Source organism: Rhineura floridana, chromosome 5 (assembly GCF_030035675.1).
Source record: "Rhineura floridana isolate rRhiFlo1 chromosome 5, rRhiFlo1.hap2, whole genome shotgun sequence".
In the NCBI taxonomy this organism is placed as follows: domain Eukaryota; kingdom Metazoa; phylum Chordata; class Lepidosauria; order Squamata; family Rhineuridae; genus Rhineura; species Rhineura floridana.
The window spans coordinates 186,394,472-186,407,050 of NC_084484.1; the positions used below are offsets into that span (position 1 = coordinate 186,394,472).

At 47.9% G+C, this 12,579-nt stretch overlaps 1 protein-coding gene across 2 annotated transcripts in view; it reads right to left on the reverse strand.

The window, feature by feature from the left end:
• INPPL1 (inositol polyphosphate phosphatase like 1) overlaps nucleotides 1–12,579 on the reverse strand; it is a 105,845-nt gene that overhangs the window by 11,580 nt on the left and 81,686 nt on the right. For both annotated transcript variants that reach the window (XM_061629165.1, XM_061629164.1), the window contains 6 exons: nucleotides 12,465–12,554; nucleotides 12,172–12,285; nucleotides 8,981–9,069; nucleotides 2,820–2,907; nucleotides 1,863–2,018; nucleotides 364–451 (listed from right to left, as the gene is read on the reverse strand). In XM_061629165.1, coding sequence (XP_061485149.1) covers nucleotides 364–451; nucleotides 1,863–2,018; nucleotides 2,820–2,907; nucleotides 8,981–9,069; nucleotides 12,172–12,285; nucleotides 12,465–12,554 — 625 coding nt within the window. The remainder of the gene's footprint in view (nucleotides 1–363; nucleotides 452–1,862; nucleotides 2,019–2,819; nucleotides 2,908–8,980; nucleotides 9,070–12,171; nucleotides 12,286–12,464; nucleotides 12,555–12,579) is intronic.

Here is a 12,579-nt window from a genome sequence, read left to right on the forward strand (position 1 = left end):
CAGCACAGTCGCAGACTGGGATAAGGGTCTCTACTTAAAAGGCTTGTATATATCATTTGGTCAAGAAATATCTCTAAGCGGTTTACATAAAATGGCGACTGGATGTAGGAATGCCCTTTAAAAGCCCCTGACGTGTTGATGCCATTTTCAAATGTAGGCCCAGTGCATCCTCAACCCAAGGGAAATTGGGCAGGAAAGGAGACCACAGCCAGAGGTTTAGGCTTTTTTTCTCTCCCGATTTTTTTCCCCAAAGGAGAGATTTTGCTGTTGGAGCCCTGCCGGGTAGGCCCTCCCTTCCTGCCCTGGAAATTCTGCCTCTTCATCCTAGATTTCTTTCAGAGTACCCTGTTCCATGAGCCTTACTTGGTGTATTCGAGGTTGGTCCGTGTTGCTGTGGGTGGAAGTTTCCCCTTGGCGGCTCCTGTCTCATCTTTGTCAATGCTAATCCATTCTGTAGGGAGGGAAGGCGCACAGGCATTGAGTGGCACTTGGCTCCAGCCCTGTGGTGACCCTCCCCATGCAACAGATCAATGCTGTCTGCAGAAAACCACATTTTTTGCAAAAACAGGAGGCTAGCACAACAACACTTGAAGCACTTTAGAGGCTGGGGGACCCATCTGATGATTATGATAACATTGTTATTGTTAATTATTATTATTGATAATTTTGTACAACATCGTCATAACCATTTATTGTATTTTTTCACTGTTATTATTTACAGTAGGGCCCCGCTTTTTGGCGGCCCACTTTTCGGCATTCTGCTAATACGGCGGCTTTCAATTAGAGTAAGGCCCCACTCATACAGCGCTTGTTCCACTTTTACGGTGTTTTTCGGGTGCTGGGCACCGTTTCATTGACGGAGTCCCACTTTTCAGCGGGTTTCGCTTTTCGGCAGGGGTCTGGAACGTAACCCGCCATATGAGTGGGGCCCTACTGTACTGCCATTCTTACACACCCTTCACCAGAAAGGCCCAGGGTGGGTTACAGCACATAAAAACACAATTAACACAGTAGAAAACAGCCCCGCCCACAACCCATGTCTTAGCTCGGGGATGGGGAGCTAGATCTGGCTGGCAGGCGTGACTCTTGTTTCTCCTACCTATTGCAGGCTAAATTTGACAGGTAGATGGGATCACCCACCTGTCAATCACCTGATGTCTCAACGATGCCAGGTGAAGGAGCACTTGGAATCCTCAACAATTGTCAGGACTTCAAAGAAGCACGCAGGGATAGCAGAGCCCTGAGCAGTGTGTTGAAGCCCTGCCCATCAGCTGATTGTTGGTCCTTCAAAGCACTAAGCAGGATTCTTTGGAAGAAGCAAAGGGCTTGCAAAGAAACAAGCTGGGCTCTTTGCAAGCCCCTTCAAGGATCATATGGTTATGGCATTCCCTGGTGGAAACTCAGTAAGGCAGCAGATAGCAGAGAGCTTGAAGTGACCACCTATCAGTTGGTCGGCAGTTACTTCAAGCTCTGCTTTTCTGTTGGGATTGGCTGGCTAAGGAGTTCCCTGCAGAGAAAGCGGAATGTGAAGTCAGTGTCAATCAGCTGATTGGTGGTGAGAGCAAGCCTCCCTTGCCAATGCACCACTGGGATGCCACTTTAAGGCTCCTGACTGTGCACTGGCAGCTGCATTTCCACCTGGCCTTCACCGGATGTCACACGGGATGTTGGGTGAGGGGCGGGTGGGCACAGTTTGGAGAAAACAACCTCACGGGCCAAACTGGAACCCAAGCCAGGTCAAATGAGGCCGGCAAAATGGAGGTTCCCCATCCTTGTCCGAGCTTGGCACTCCACGGACGGCTAAGGGCTCCCCCTCCCCTAATTGCCCCCAGGGGTGGCAGCCCCTGCCCATTTCTCCTTACCGTAGAGCCTCTCCCGGGTCCCCATCCGTTCTGCAGGGACCCGCACCTTCATGGACCCACGAATGTTCCCCGTCTCCTCCCCGCGGTGGGACAGGTAGGTGAGGAACTGCTGTGCGGTGCTGCCTATCATGGATTTGAGGGCAATGACACACTCGCCTTCGGAGGAAAGAGACACAATGTGGTCAAGGCCGGGCAGGGGAAGAGGAAGGGGGCACAGGCAGAAGCCTGCATGGCATAACTGAGCCTGTCGCGTGCTGGGGCTCAAGCACCTTTTCCCAACCTGGTGCCCCTGCAACTGTTTTGGGCTCCAACTCCCTTCAGTCCTGTCCAAGGTTCAAAACACAACTGAGCCATGTAGCTCAATGAATGGCCTTGAGCAGGTCGCTCTCTTCCGGCTTAGCCTACTCCCAGGGTTGTTGTGAAGTTTAAACTCTCAGTTTTGCTTTGCTTGTTTATAAATTGTCCTTAGGGCTGTCACCTCACTGAAGAAATCTTAGGCCACATCTGCATTTAAAGCACTCTTGTACCACTTTAAACAGTGACAGCTTCTCCCAAAGAATCCTGGGAACTGTAGTTTGTTAAGGGTGGTGGGAGTTGTTAGGAGACTGCTATTCCCTTCACAAAGCTACAATTGCCAGAGTTCCCTGGGAAGAGAGATTAATCATTAAACCACTCTGGGAATTGTAGCTATTGTGCAGATGTGGCCTTAATTGATCAACCAAATGAGTCTTAAAAGTGATCAACCAATTTAGACTGCAGTACATCTGCAGATGGACAGAACAGGACATGCTTTTAAGGCCAATGCAGGAGCCTTCCTGTTTTCTCCGGTGTACTTATACTAGAGTCCAGTTTTAGGGCTGTTGCCTGGTTCTCTCTCTCTCTCTCTCTCTCTCTCTCTCTCTCACACACACACACACACACACACACACACACACACAGAACCTTTCAGCTGCTTACCATAGGATTCGTAGCCATCCAAAGATTTGACAGTCAAGAGAATGTGCTGGTCTTGGAGATATTCAATATCAGAGAGGATAGGCTTCAGCTGCAGGCAGAGGAATCAAAAAAGGCATGGTGAGTCCAATGGGAGTCTTGACCGTTTGAGGGCAGATACTCAGATAATATCTCCATTTACCTTGTATACCCTTGCCTGGTCATTTTGATCCTTGAGAGAGATACTCTTAGCAGTGACATATGCTCCCAAGGTGCACCTCATATTAACTAACATCAGGGCCTTTAGTGTGGTGGCACCTGCCCTTTGGAATGCGCTCCCTGTGAACATCTGGCAGGCACCAGCAGTACTGGCATTTAGGCACCTGTTTAAAATCACCCGTTCACCCAGGCTTTCTCTGATAGGTGATCCTGCCATGCTGACGTACTAATCTGATCTACCTATTTATTTTGTACTTGTTTCATGAATGTAATTTTACTGTTGAAATTATGCAGTTTGTTGCCATGATTTTTTTTTCTTAATGCTGGTGGTACAAACATTTTTACAAATACAAATTGTCACACAGAAGAGGGTGTTAGGAGGGCTCAGGCTAACCCCCCTCCCCTTTGGTTCATTTGGAGTCGAAGGGGTTGGAAGGCCGTGGAGTACTCTGGACTACATTTCCCACCCCACACCCCGTTTTCTGACTTGTCGTGCCTTCCTAAATGCTGTGAAATGAGGACAAGAAGGAAGGACCATCTTTTGGCACTTTGGGAGGAATGTGAAGACCCTGAATTAAATGTTATTTCATTTTTTTGGCCAATTTCCCTCATGCCCAGCAGAACAATCCCATTGTTTAAAGACAGCATTAGACAGTAGCCTTAGTTTTCCTGAGTGTCAGCAAGAAATATGCACACAACGTGAGATCACCTCATACCAAGACCCCTCCTTGTCACATTGATTTGTAAGAGGGAAAGTGTATTTAAGAGCAGGGCTGGAGACCTAAGAAGGCGATTCTGAGCTCCAGCAAGTGTAACTACGCTCTCAAGGAATGCGGTGCAGGACTGCAGGCCACAGAACGAGAAGGGAGTCTGTGTCTCGGTGCAAACCTTGAGACCAAGAGATTCCTTCCTGTTTTTTGGTCAGAGCTCCTTCACATCACTTCAGCTGTATTCCACGGCCCACTCCTGGGCCTAGGATAGGTAATATCTTCTACCTGTCACTCCTTACAGCAATAGGGACTTTTTATCTCTTTAGTTTAAAGTTATGGATGGGTTAGGATATTATTGATTAATGCTGCCACGCACCCAGTAATTTTGTAAAGCTATTCTTCTCTTTTCTCTCAATAAAAAAGCTTCACTTTAGTCTGGCTTGGACCTGCGTTTCTTGAATTATACACATACTGTAAACACTGTAAATGGGCTGTAAACACGATCGCTCCTGCACGCCCTCTCCTGTGTAGAGCTCATACAGCTCCATGGTATACTCCGGAGCTGAGAGCGATGAAGCAAGATAGGAGGAGGCTTGAGCGGAAATGGAGACAAACTCCCGACGGATACAATTATGCGCTGGTTAGTGCTTCGACTAAGCTCTATGTAGGAGCAGTGAAGGCAGCTAAAAAACATCATTTTGCTGCCACTATTAAATCATCTCTTTGCCGCCCAGCGGAGCTCTTTCGAGTTGTCCGGGGGCTTCTCCATTCAAACCCTCCGGACACGGTGGAATCATCGGAGGCCCGCCGTAATCAGTTTGCCGATCACTTCCAGAATAAGATCTCATGTATCCGCCAGGACCTAGACTCTCAAGTTATAGCAGTAGATCCTAGTGAGATGTCCGGAGCACAGTCTTGTCCTGTTTTGTTGGATGAGCTTCAGTTGGTTCAACTCGAGGACGTGGACAAGGTGCTTGGACAGGTACGTGCAACCACTTCGGTACTGGATCCTTGCCCCTCCTGGCTGATAAAAACTAGTAGGAATGGAACAGGTAGCTGGGCCAAGGAAGTGATAAATGCCTCTTTACGAGAGGGAGTGGTCCCGGGCTGTCTGAAAGAGGCAGTGGTGAGACCACTCCTGAAAAAACCTTCCTTCGACCCAGACAATTTTAACAGCTACAGGCCAGTAGCGAATGTTCCATTCCTGGGCAAGGTCTTGGAACGGGTGGTTGCTGGCCAGCTCCAGGCGCTATTGGATGAAACTGATTATCTAGATCCATTTCAATCGGGTTTTAGGCCCGGTTTTGGCACTGAGACAGCCTTGGTCGCCCTGTACGATGACCTATGTCGGGAAAGAGACAGAGGGAGTGTAACTCTGTTGATTCTCCTTGATCTCTCAGCGGCTTTTGATACCATCGACCATGGTATCCTTCTGGAGAGGCTCGCGGAGTTGGGAGTTGGAGGTACTGCTTGGCAGTGGTTCCGCTCCTACTTGGCGGGTCGTCTCCAGAAGGTAGTGCTTGGGGAACATTGCTCGACACCGCGGGCTCTCCAATATGGGGTCCCGCAGGGGTCAGTTTTGTCCCCCCTGCTTTTTAATATCTACATGAAGCCGTTGGGAGAGGTCATCAGGAGTTTTGGAGTGCGTTGTCATCAGTATGCTGATGACACGCAGCTCTACTTCTCCTTTTCATCTTCTTCAGGTGAGGCAGTCGATTTGCTGAACCGTCGCCTGGCCTCGACAATGGACTGGATGAGAGTTAACAAACTGAAGCTCAATCCAGACAAGACTGAGATGCTGTTGGTGGACGGGTTCTCTGATCGGATGGTGGATATATACCCTGTCCTGGACGGGGTTACACTCCCCCTAAAGGACCGGGTTCGTAGTCTGAGAGTCTTTTTAGACTCTTCCCTCTCACTTGAGGCTCAAGTAGCCTCGGTGGTTAGGAATGCGTTTTACCAACTTCGGTTGGTAGCCCAGCTACGTCCCTATTTGAGTAAAGAGGACCTTACATCAGTGGTACATGCTCTGGTAACCTCACGTTTGGATTACTGTAATGCACTTTACGTAGGGCTACCTTTGAAGACAGTTCGGAAGCTACAACTAGTGCAAAATGCGGCGGCCAGATTGCTGACAAGGACCAAGCGGTCCGAGCATATAACACCTGTTCTGGCCAGCTTGCACTGGTTGCCAATATGTTTCCGGGCTAGATTCAAAGTGTTGGTATTAACCTATAAAGCCTTATACGGTGCGGGACCACGATACCTTGCGGAACGCCTCTTCCGATATGAACCGGCCCGTGCACTACGTTCTGCTACGAAGGCCCTCCTCCGGGTTCCAACTCACAGGGAGGCCCGGAGGGTGATGACAAGATCTAGGGCCTTCTCAGTGGTGGCCCCCGAACTATGGAACAGTCTCCCTGAGGAAGTACGCCTGGCGCCGACTCTGCTTTCCTTCCGGCGCCAGGTCAAAACCTTCCTATTCTCTGAAGCATTTTAAATTACACTGATTTAATTTTTAAAATGTTTATTGTATTGTATTTTAGTATTATTTTGTTATTCATTGTATTTTTATGCTATTTTATGTTCACCGCCCAGAGAGCTATTGCTAGTCGGGCGGTATATAAATTTAATAAATAATAATAAATAATAATACTGTTTATGCACTTTTCAGGGCAAAGGCTTGGTTTATCCCTAGCAAAAGATCCCCCTCCTCTCAAGGAGGTGTGTTTAATGGGACACATGAGTGGCAGGTTCACACACTCAGGTTCCCAACAGAAACATGTGTTAACAAGGGCCATGATCTCATCTCAATCGTCCCAGAGTGCAGGACACGGAATAATGGGCACAAGTTGCAGGAAGACAGATTCTGACTGCACTTCAGGAAAAAATTCCTAACAGTTGCAGCAGTACGACAATGGAACCAATAACCTAGGGAGGTGGTGGGCTCTCCAGCACTGGAGGCCTTCAAGAGGCAGCTAGACAGGCGCCTGTCAGGGATGCTTTAATTTGGATTCCTGCGCCGAGCAGGGGGTTGGACTCAATGACCTATAGGCCCCTTCCAACTCTACTATTCTATGATTCTATAAAAAAATTAATCAAATGTTATAGACGTGGGAAACAAAGCTGAACACCAGTGGCTTCCCTCCACCCCAAGACAAGTATTTCTCATTGCCTGTTCAAGATTCTAGTCCCTAAGTATGTGGGATGCAGGTGGGGGAGGAGCAGTCTTTAATCCACTAGATTGGGGAGGCTTTCATCTGGCCCTCTGGTGTTGTGAATTCTGCTGTCTTCTATCAGTTTGCTTGCTGATTGATCTGTGGCATTTTATTATACCGTATTGTATATTATGTTTGAATATTCTGCTTGGCCTTTGGGACAAAAAGTGGTCAATAATAATGCAGAAGGTTCATGGTCTCTTTGTCTAAGAAAAGTGAACCTAAACAAGTGGCTGTGGGTAAAATGCTACACAAAATGCCGTGTACAAGACTTTGCAGATATCACCAATTAGCTGATGCAGCACCTCCAAAAAACCCTTTCAGACCAGTCATGTCTTTACCTGCCCTGCATCCGTGGTTAGGTGTAGACCTGACAAGCCTAATAACGCAGACAGGCTGAAGGTTCCCTACTGTTGACATAGCTGGACACCTACTCCCATATCGGGACCTGTGCATTTTAACTTGTTCAAAAATCACCTAGAATTAGGGGTGAGCAGTGAGGTGGCCAAGTTTTCTGATGATACTAAATTGTTCACAGTTGTTAAAACAAAAGGGAATTGCGAAGAGCTCCAGAAGGACTTCACTGAACTGAGTGAATGGGCAGAAAAATGGCAAATGCAATTCAATGTAAACAAGTGTGAAGTTATGCAGATTGAAGCAAAGCCCCCTTAATGTCACATGTATGCTCATGGGGTCTGAACTGGCAGTGACAGTTCAGGAACGAGACCTGGGGTTCATCATGGATAGCTCAATGAAGATGTCAACTCAGTGTGTGGCAGCTGTGAAAAAGGCATATTCTATGCTGGTAATTCCAGATATCATAATCCTATTATATAAATCAATGGTGCAGCCGCATTTGGCATATTGTGTACAATTCTGGTCGCCTCTCCTCAAAAAGGATATTGTAGAGTTGGAAAAGGTTCAGAAAAAGGCAACCAAAATGATCAAGGGGATGGAGCGACTCCCTTACGAGGAAAGGTTGCAGCATTTGTGGCTTTTTAGTTTAGAGAAAAGGCGGGTCAGAGGAGACATGATAGAAGTGTATAAAATTATGCATGGCATTGAGAAAGTGGATAGAGAAAAGTTCTTCTCCCTCTCTCATAATACTAGAATTTGTGGACATCCAATGAAGCTTGAATGTTGGAAGATTCCAGACAGAAAAAAGGAAGTACTTCTTTACTCAGCACATAATCAAACTATGGAATTTGCTCCCACAAGATGCAATAATGGCCACCAACTTGGATGGATTTAAAAGAGGATTAGACACATTCATGGAAGAAAAGGCTATCAATGGCTATTAGCCACGATGGTTATACTCTGTCTCCATAGTCAGAGGTGCGATGCTTCTGAATACTGGTTGCTGGAAACAGCAGGAGGGAAGCGTGCTCTTTGCACTCAGGTCCTGCTTGCAGATTTCGCTTGGGCATCTGGTTGGCCACACTGAGATCTGGACGGTGGACTAGATGGGCCACTCGCCTGATCCAACAGGCTCTTCTTAAGTCCTTATGTGCTCTCTCTTGGAAGCCTTGCTTTATATCTCCTGTCCTCCAATTGTCTGTGAACAGTGGTGGAGGGCGATCATGGGCCCCTCTCTGTGCTGGGCCTGAAGCTCCAGAACTCCCTCCCCAGGTACATTCACCTGGCTCCTGCCTGCCTGGCTTCTAGACACAGGACCAAGGCAAGCAGATTCCCAAGGCCCTGGCTTCCTTTTTATTGTTGCTGTTGCTGACACCAGCTGCCAAGAGCAGAGTAGTTTAGCAAGGAGGAATCCAGCAACATTCACCTGTTCATGTGTGAACTGGCCCCCAGAGGATGGTCCGATGGAGCACACCTCTCTGCCCTGCCTGGCAAGCTGCACATGTGAGAAATCTACTCTCTTGCCCTGCCCTTACAGGTCCCCAGGCCCCTGCCCTCGGCCTCTGTCCCTGGTCGCCCTGGTCCTGGCCCCCACAGAGTTGCCACTTCTGCTCCCTCCGCCCCTTGCAAACTGAGGCCTGCTGGGCGGGGGAGCCACAGAAGAGGGGAAGCGCTGGCCTACCGTGGGCAGCTGCCGGGACGACCACTGCACCTTTAAGAAGTTGATGTTATCGCTGCTTTGTGAATCGTTCTCAAAGCTCTTCTTGAATTCTGGGGAAAGAGAGGGGGAAACAAGAAGTAAAAGGCTATGGATTTGGTCTCCTGTTGCATTCACACGAGCAAACGCTAAGCAGTGTGAGAAGGGCACCTCTGGGCTTCTTCTAGGAGGAAGGCCGGGATACAAATTTAATAATTATATAAATAAAATACTATTAACACAAGCTCTTGGGTGTGAAGGCTCAGTACCTGCCCAGAGTTGTTCTGCTTTGAAGGAAGGATGGTCCCTTGTTGGTGTTCAACCACTTAGAGAAAGGGTGGCTATCCTGTGGCCCTCCCGACGCTGTGGGACCCCATCTCCCAGCAGCCAGGATGTCCAGAAGCCAGGGAAGATGCACCCAGCAACATCCAGAAGGCCCCAGACGTTCCCTATCCCAGCTTAGAGCAAGCTCTACCTGGGAAAATGTCCCCACGTACAAATACTGATGCTTACAGTTAGGATTTTAACTGATACCAATGTTTTTTTTCTTGATTAGGAATGCTATTTTAATGCTGGCATTTCAGTTAATTGTGATATATACATATTTCATATTTTTATTTTGCACATTGCCTTGAGAAGGCCTTTTACCTTTAAATGGGCGGTATGGAAATTGGCTGCCTTCAAGTCAATCTCGACTTATGGTGACCCTATGAATAGGGTTTTCATGGCAAGCGGTATTCAAAGGGGGTTCCCCATTACCTCCCTCTGAAGCTAGTCCTCCCCAGATGGCTAGGGCCTGCTCAGCTTGCCACAGCTGCACAAGCCAGCCCCTTCCCTGTCCGCAACTGCCAGCTGGGGGGCAACTGGGCTCCTTGGGACTCTGCAGCTTGCCCACGGCTGCACAGGTGGCAGGGCACGTAACCCCTGAGCCACTCACTGTGGGGAGTGATCTTTAGCTGGCCCTTTACACCCAGGAGACACGAGAGAGGATTGGAACTCACAGACTCTGGACTCCCAGCCAGGCTCTCAGTTTAATAATGAATAAATAATAATTAATAATAACATTAATAACAAAAATAAATAATGAATAAATAATAACAAACTGTGCAGGAGTAGGGGGAATGTACTCTCCTGTTACCCACACCCCTGCTTTCTGCTCATGAAAAGTCTCAGACCGGAACGCTACAGGCACTAAGCCACATTGTGGCTCTGGTCAGCTGAAGCAACCCTTTTTGTGTCCGAGTCATCTGCAAGTTCAGTGAGCCACCCACACGCTTCTGCTGGGCTGAAATGAGGTTTTGAATGAGCATTCCATGACTCTGGATGATACTGGGATACTAGAGAGAGAGCACAGAAACACCAACAACACCCAGCTACCTTTGTGGGCAGCCATCTCACACACTGCACAGCCCCTAGCACAAAAGACAAAGGCCACATCCACACCAGACATTTATTCCACTTTAAACAGTCATGGCTTCCCCCAAAGAATCCTGGGAAGTGTAGTTTGTGAAGTGTGCTGTTAGGAGACCATTATTCCCATCACAGAGTTCCAATTCCCAGAACTCTCTGGGAAGATTTGGATTCCTGCATTGACTTGATTATCTGGACTTGATGACCTTATAGGCCCCTTCCAACTCTACTATTCTATGATTCTAAGAGGGGCTGACTGTTAATCCACTCCGGCCACTGGAGCTCTGTCAGGAGAATAGGAGTCTCTTAATAACACTCAATACCCTTCAAAAACTACACTTCCCAGGATTCTTTGGGGGAAGCCATGACTGTTTAAAGTGGAATAAATGTCTGGTGTTGATTAGGGATGGAATCCTCTCCTTTTTTACACTTTGTTTTTAAGTGTAGCCCTCAGTGGTCATTAACTATCTGATTCCTTTTTCCTCCGATATCTTTTCATTTTTTCGATCTCCTCCATTTTTGTTTTTGCTTTGCAGAGAATTATCAATATTATAATCTGTATTTATTCATGAGTCTCCACTGGTATCGATCTTTATTCTGAACTCTGTAATTATTACCTGTTTACATGCCTGTTCAAGTGCATTGCAGAGCAGATTAAGGCAGATAATCAAGTCAGTGTCTTCCCTGTTGCAGCCAAGCAATCAACACATCATTCCCCCCGCTGCTTTCTATCTCTCAGTTACAATCAACACTTTACTGATATCAGTCAAAGAGAATACACATTTGAAGAGCTCACATAGAAAGTAGATTAATAAAAGTATCACACTATCAATGATTTCAAAGCAAATTTTAAAAAAATGAATCAGAAAAAAGAAGAATGATTCAAAAACCAGATGCGGAGAGTTGCTACTTCAAAATTCTCTCCACAAGATGGACAATATCAAAAATAATTATCCGATGGCAAATCTGATAATTGTCCATCGCTAGTGTGGATGTATTCAAAAGATGGAAGCAGTCAATGCAAAGAGCGAATGTGCTCCTTTAGGGATGTGAAGGTGACCTGTGAGGGAAAAGAGCAACCGTGGGCTGCCCGGTTGGCATTGACCCATAACAGGGCCTTCTTGGTGGCAGTTCCCTGTCTGCTGAATGCCCTCCCTGGTGAGGTGTGCCTGTCTCCCTGAGGACTGGCTTTCAGGAGGAATTTAAAAACATTCCTGTTTGCCCAGGCATTTGATGGCTGACAGACACTGTTCCCAGCAACCCTGAAATCACTGGCTGAGATAATGTTTTTAACTGCTGTCAGAATGTTTTAAAACCATTGATATATTTGCTGGCCTGGAGGAAGAGCAGGATGTAAATTGAAACAATATCACCACCACGGGGAAAGCCCCACAACCCAGAAGGATGCCGCCTGCCTCTGGGGTTGGATGTCCAGCCATCTTGAGGCGTTCAAAGATCCTTCTGGATAACACGGTGTTTCCGCCAAATACTGGCAGGGCAAAGTTGCGGGGTGGGATGTGGAATCAACAGGAAGACAGCCCATGACAGAAAGTGAGATCGAGGCTTGCACCAAAAGGCTCCAGTGGTTTATTTTGCCCCTCAGAGCTACTTCCGTCTGAAGTTGTGACCCAGGAGGCTGCCTTTCGGGCGACACCAGACGCCAGCTCGTCACCAGCCTGACGCCCTCCAGATGTTCTGGACCACAACTCCCAGCAGCCCGCATGGCCATCCCTCCCCCCCTCCAACACACAGTCAGACAGACAGACCTTCTAGGCAGGCGGAGTAGAACTCAATGAAGAACTTGGTCCTGCTAGCAGTCTTCACAATCGCTTCGACACTCTCAAACTCGATGTAAGCCTGATCGGAAGACTTGGAGAGACCTAGAGGGAGAGGAGGGCAGGTTGCACTGGAGGGGCAGGCCTTGCAGGCACCCTCACCCTCCAGAGAGCAACCAGTCAGGGACAAGCGGGCAATGCTGAATGGACGCAGCCCTTTCGCCCTGTTGGCCTGGGTAAAGTCCTCTGCTGGGACACACCCACAAGCACCCATTCCCCAGTACCTTTCTTGGAAACAAACTGGGATGTGACTCCAACTTCGAAGGCTGCAAAGACAGGGGAGTGGTCGCTGCTCACGATATCATCTGTGCATCCTGGCAAAGAGAGAGCGAGAGATCC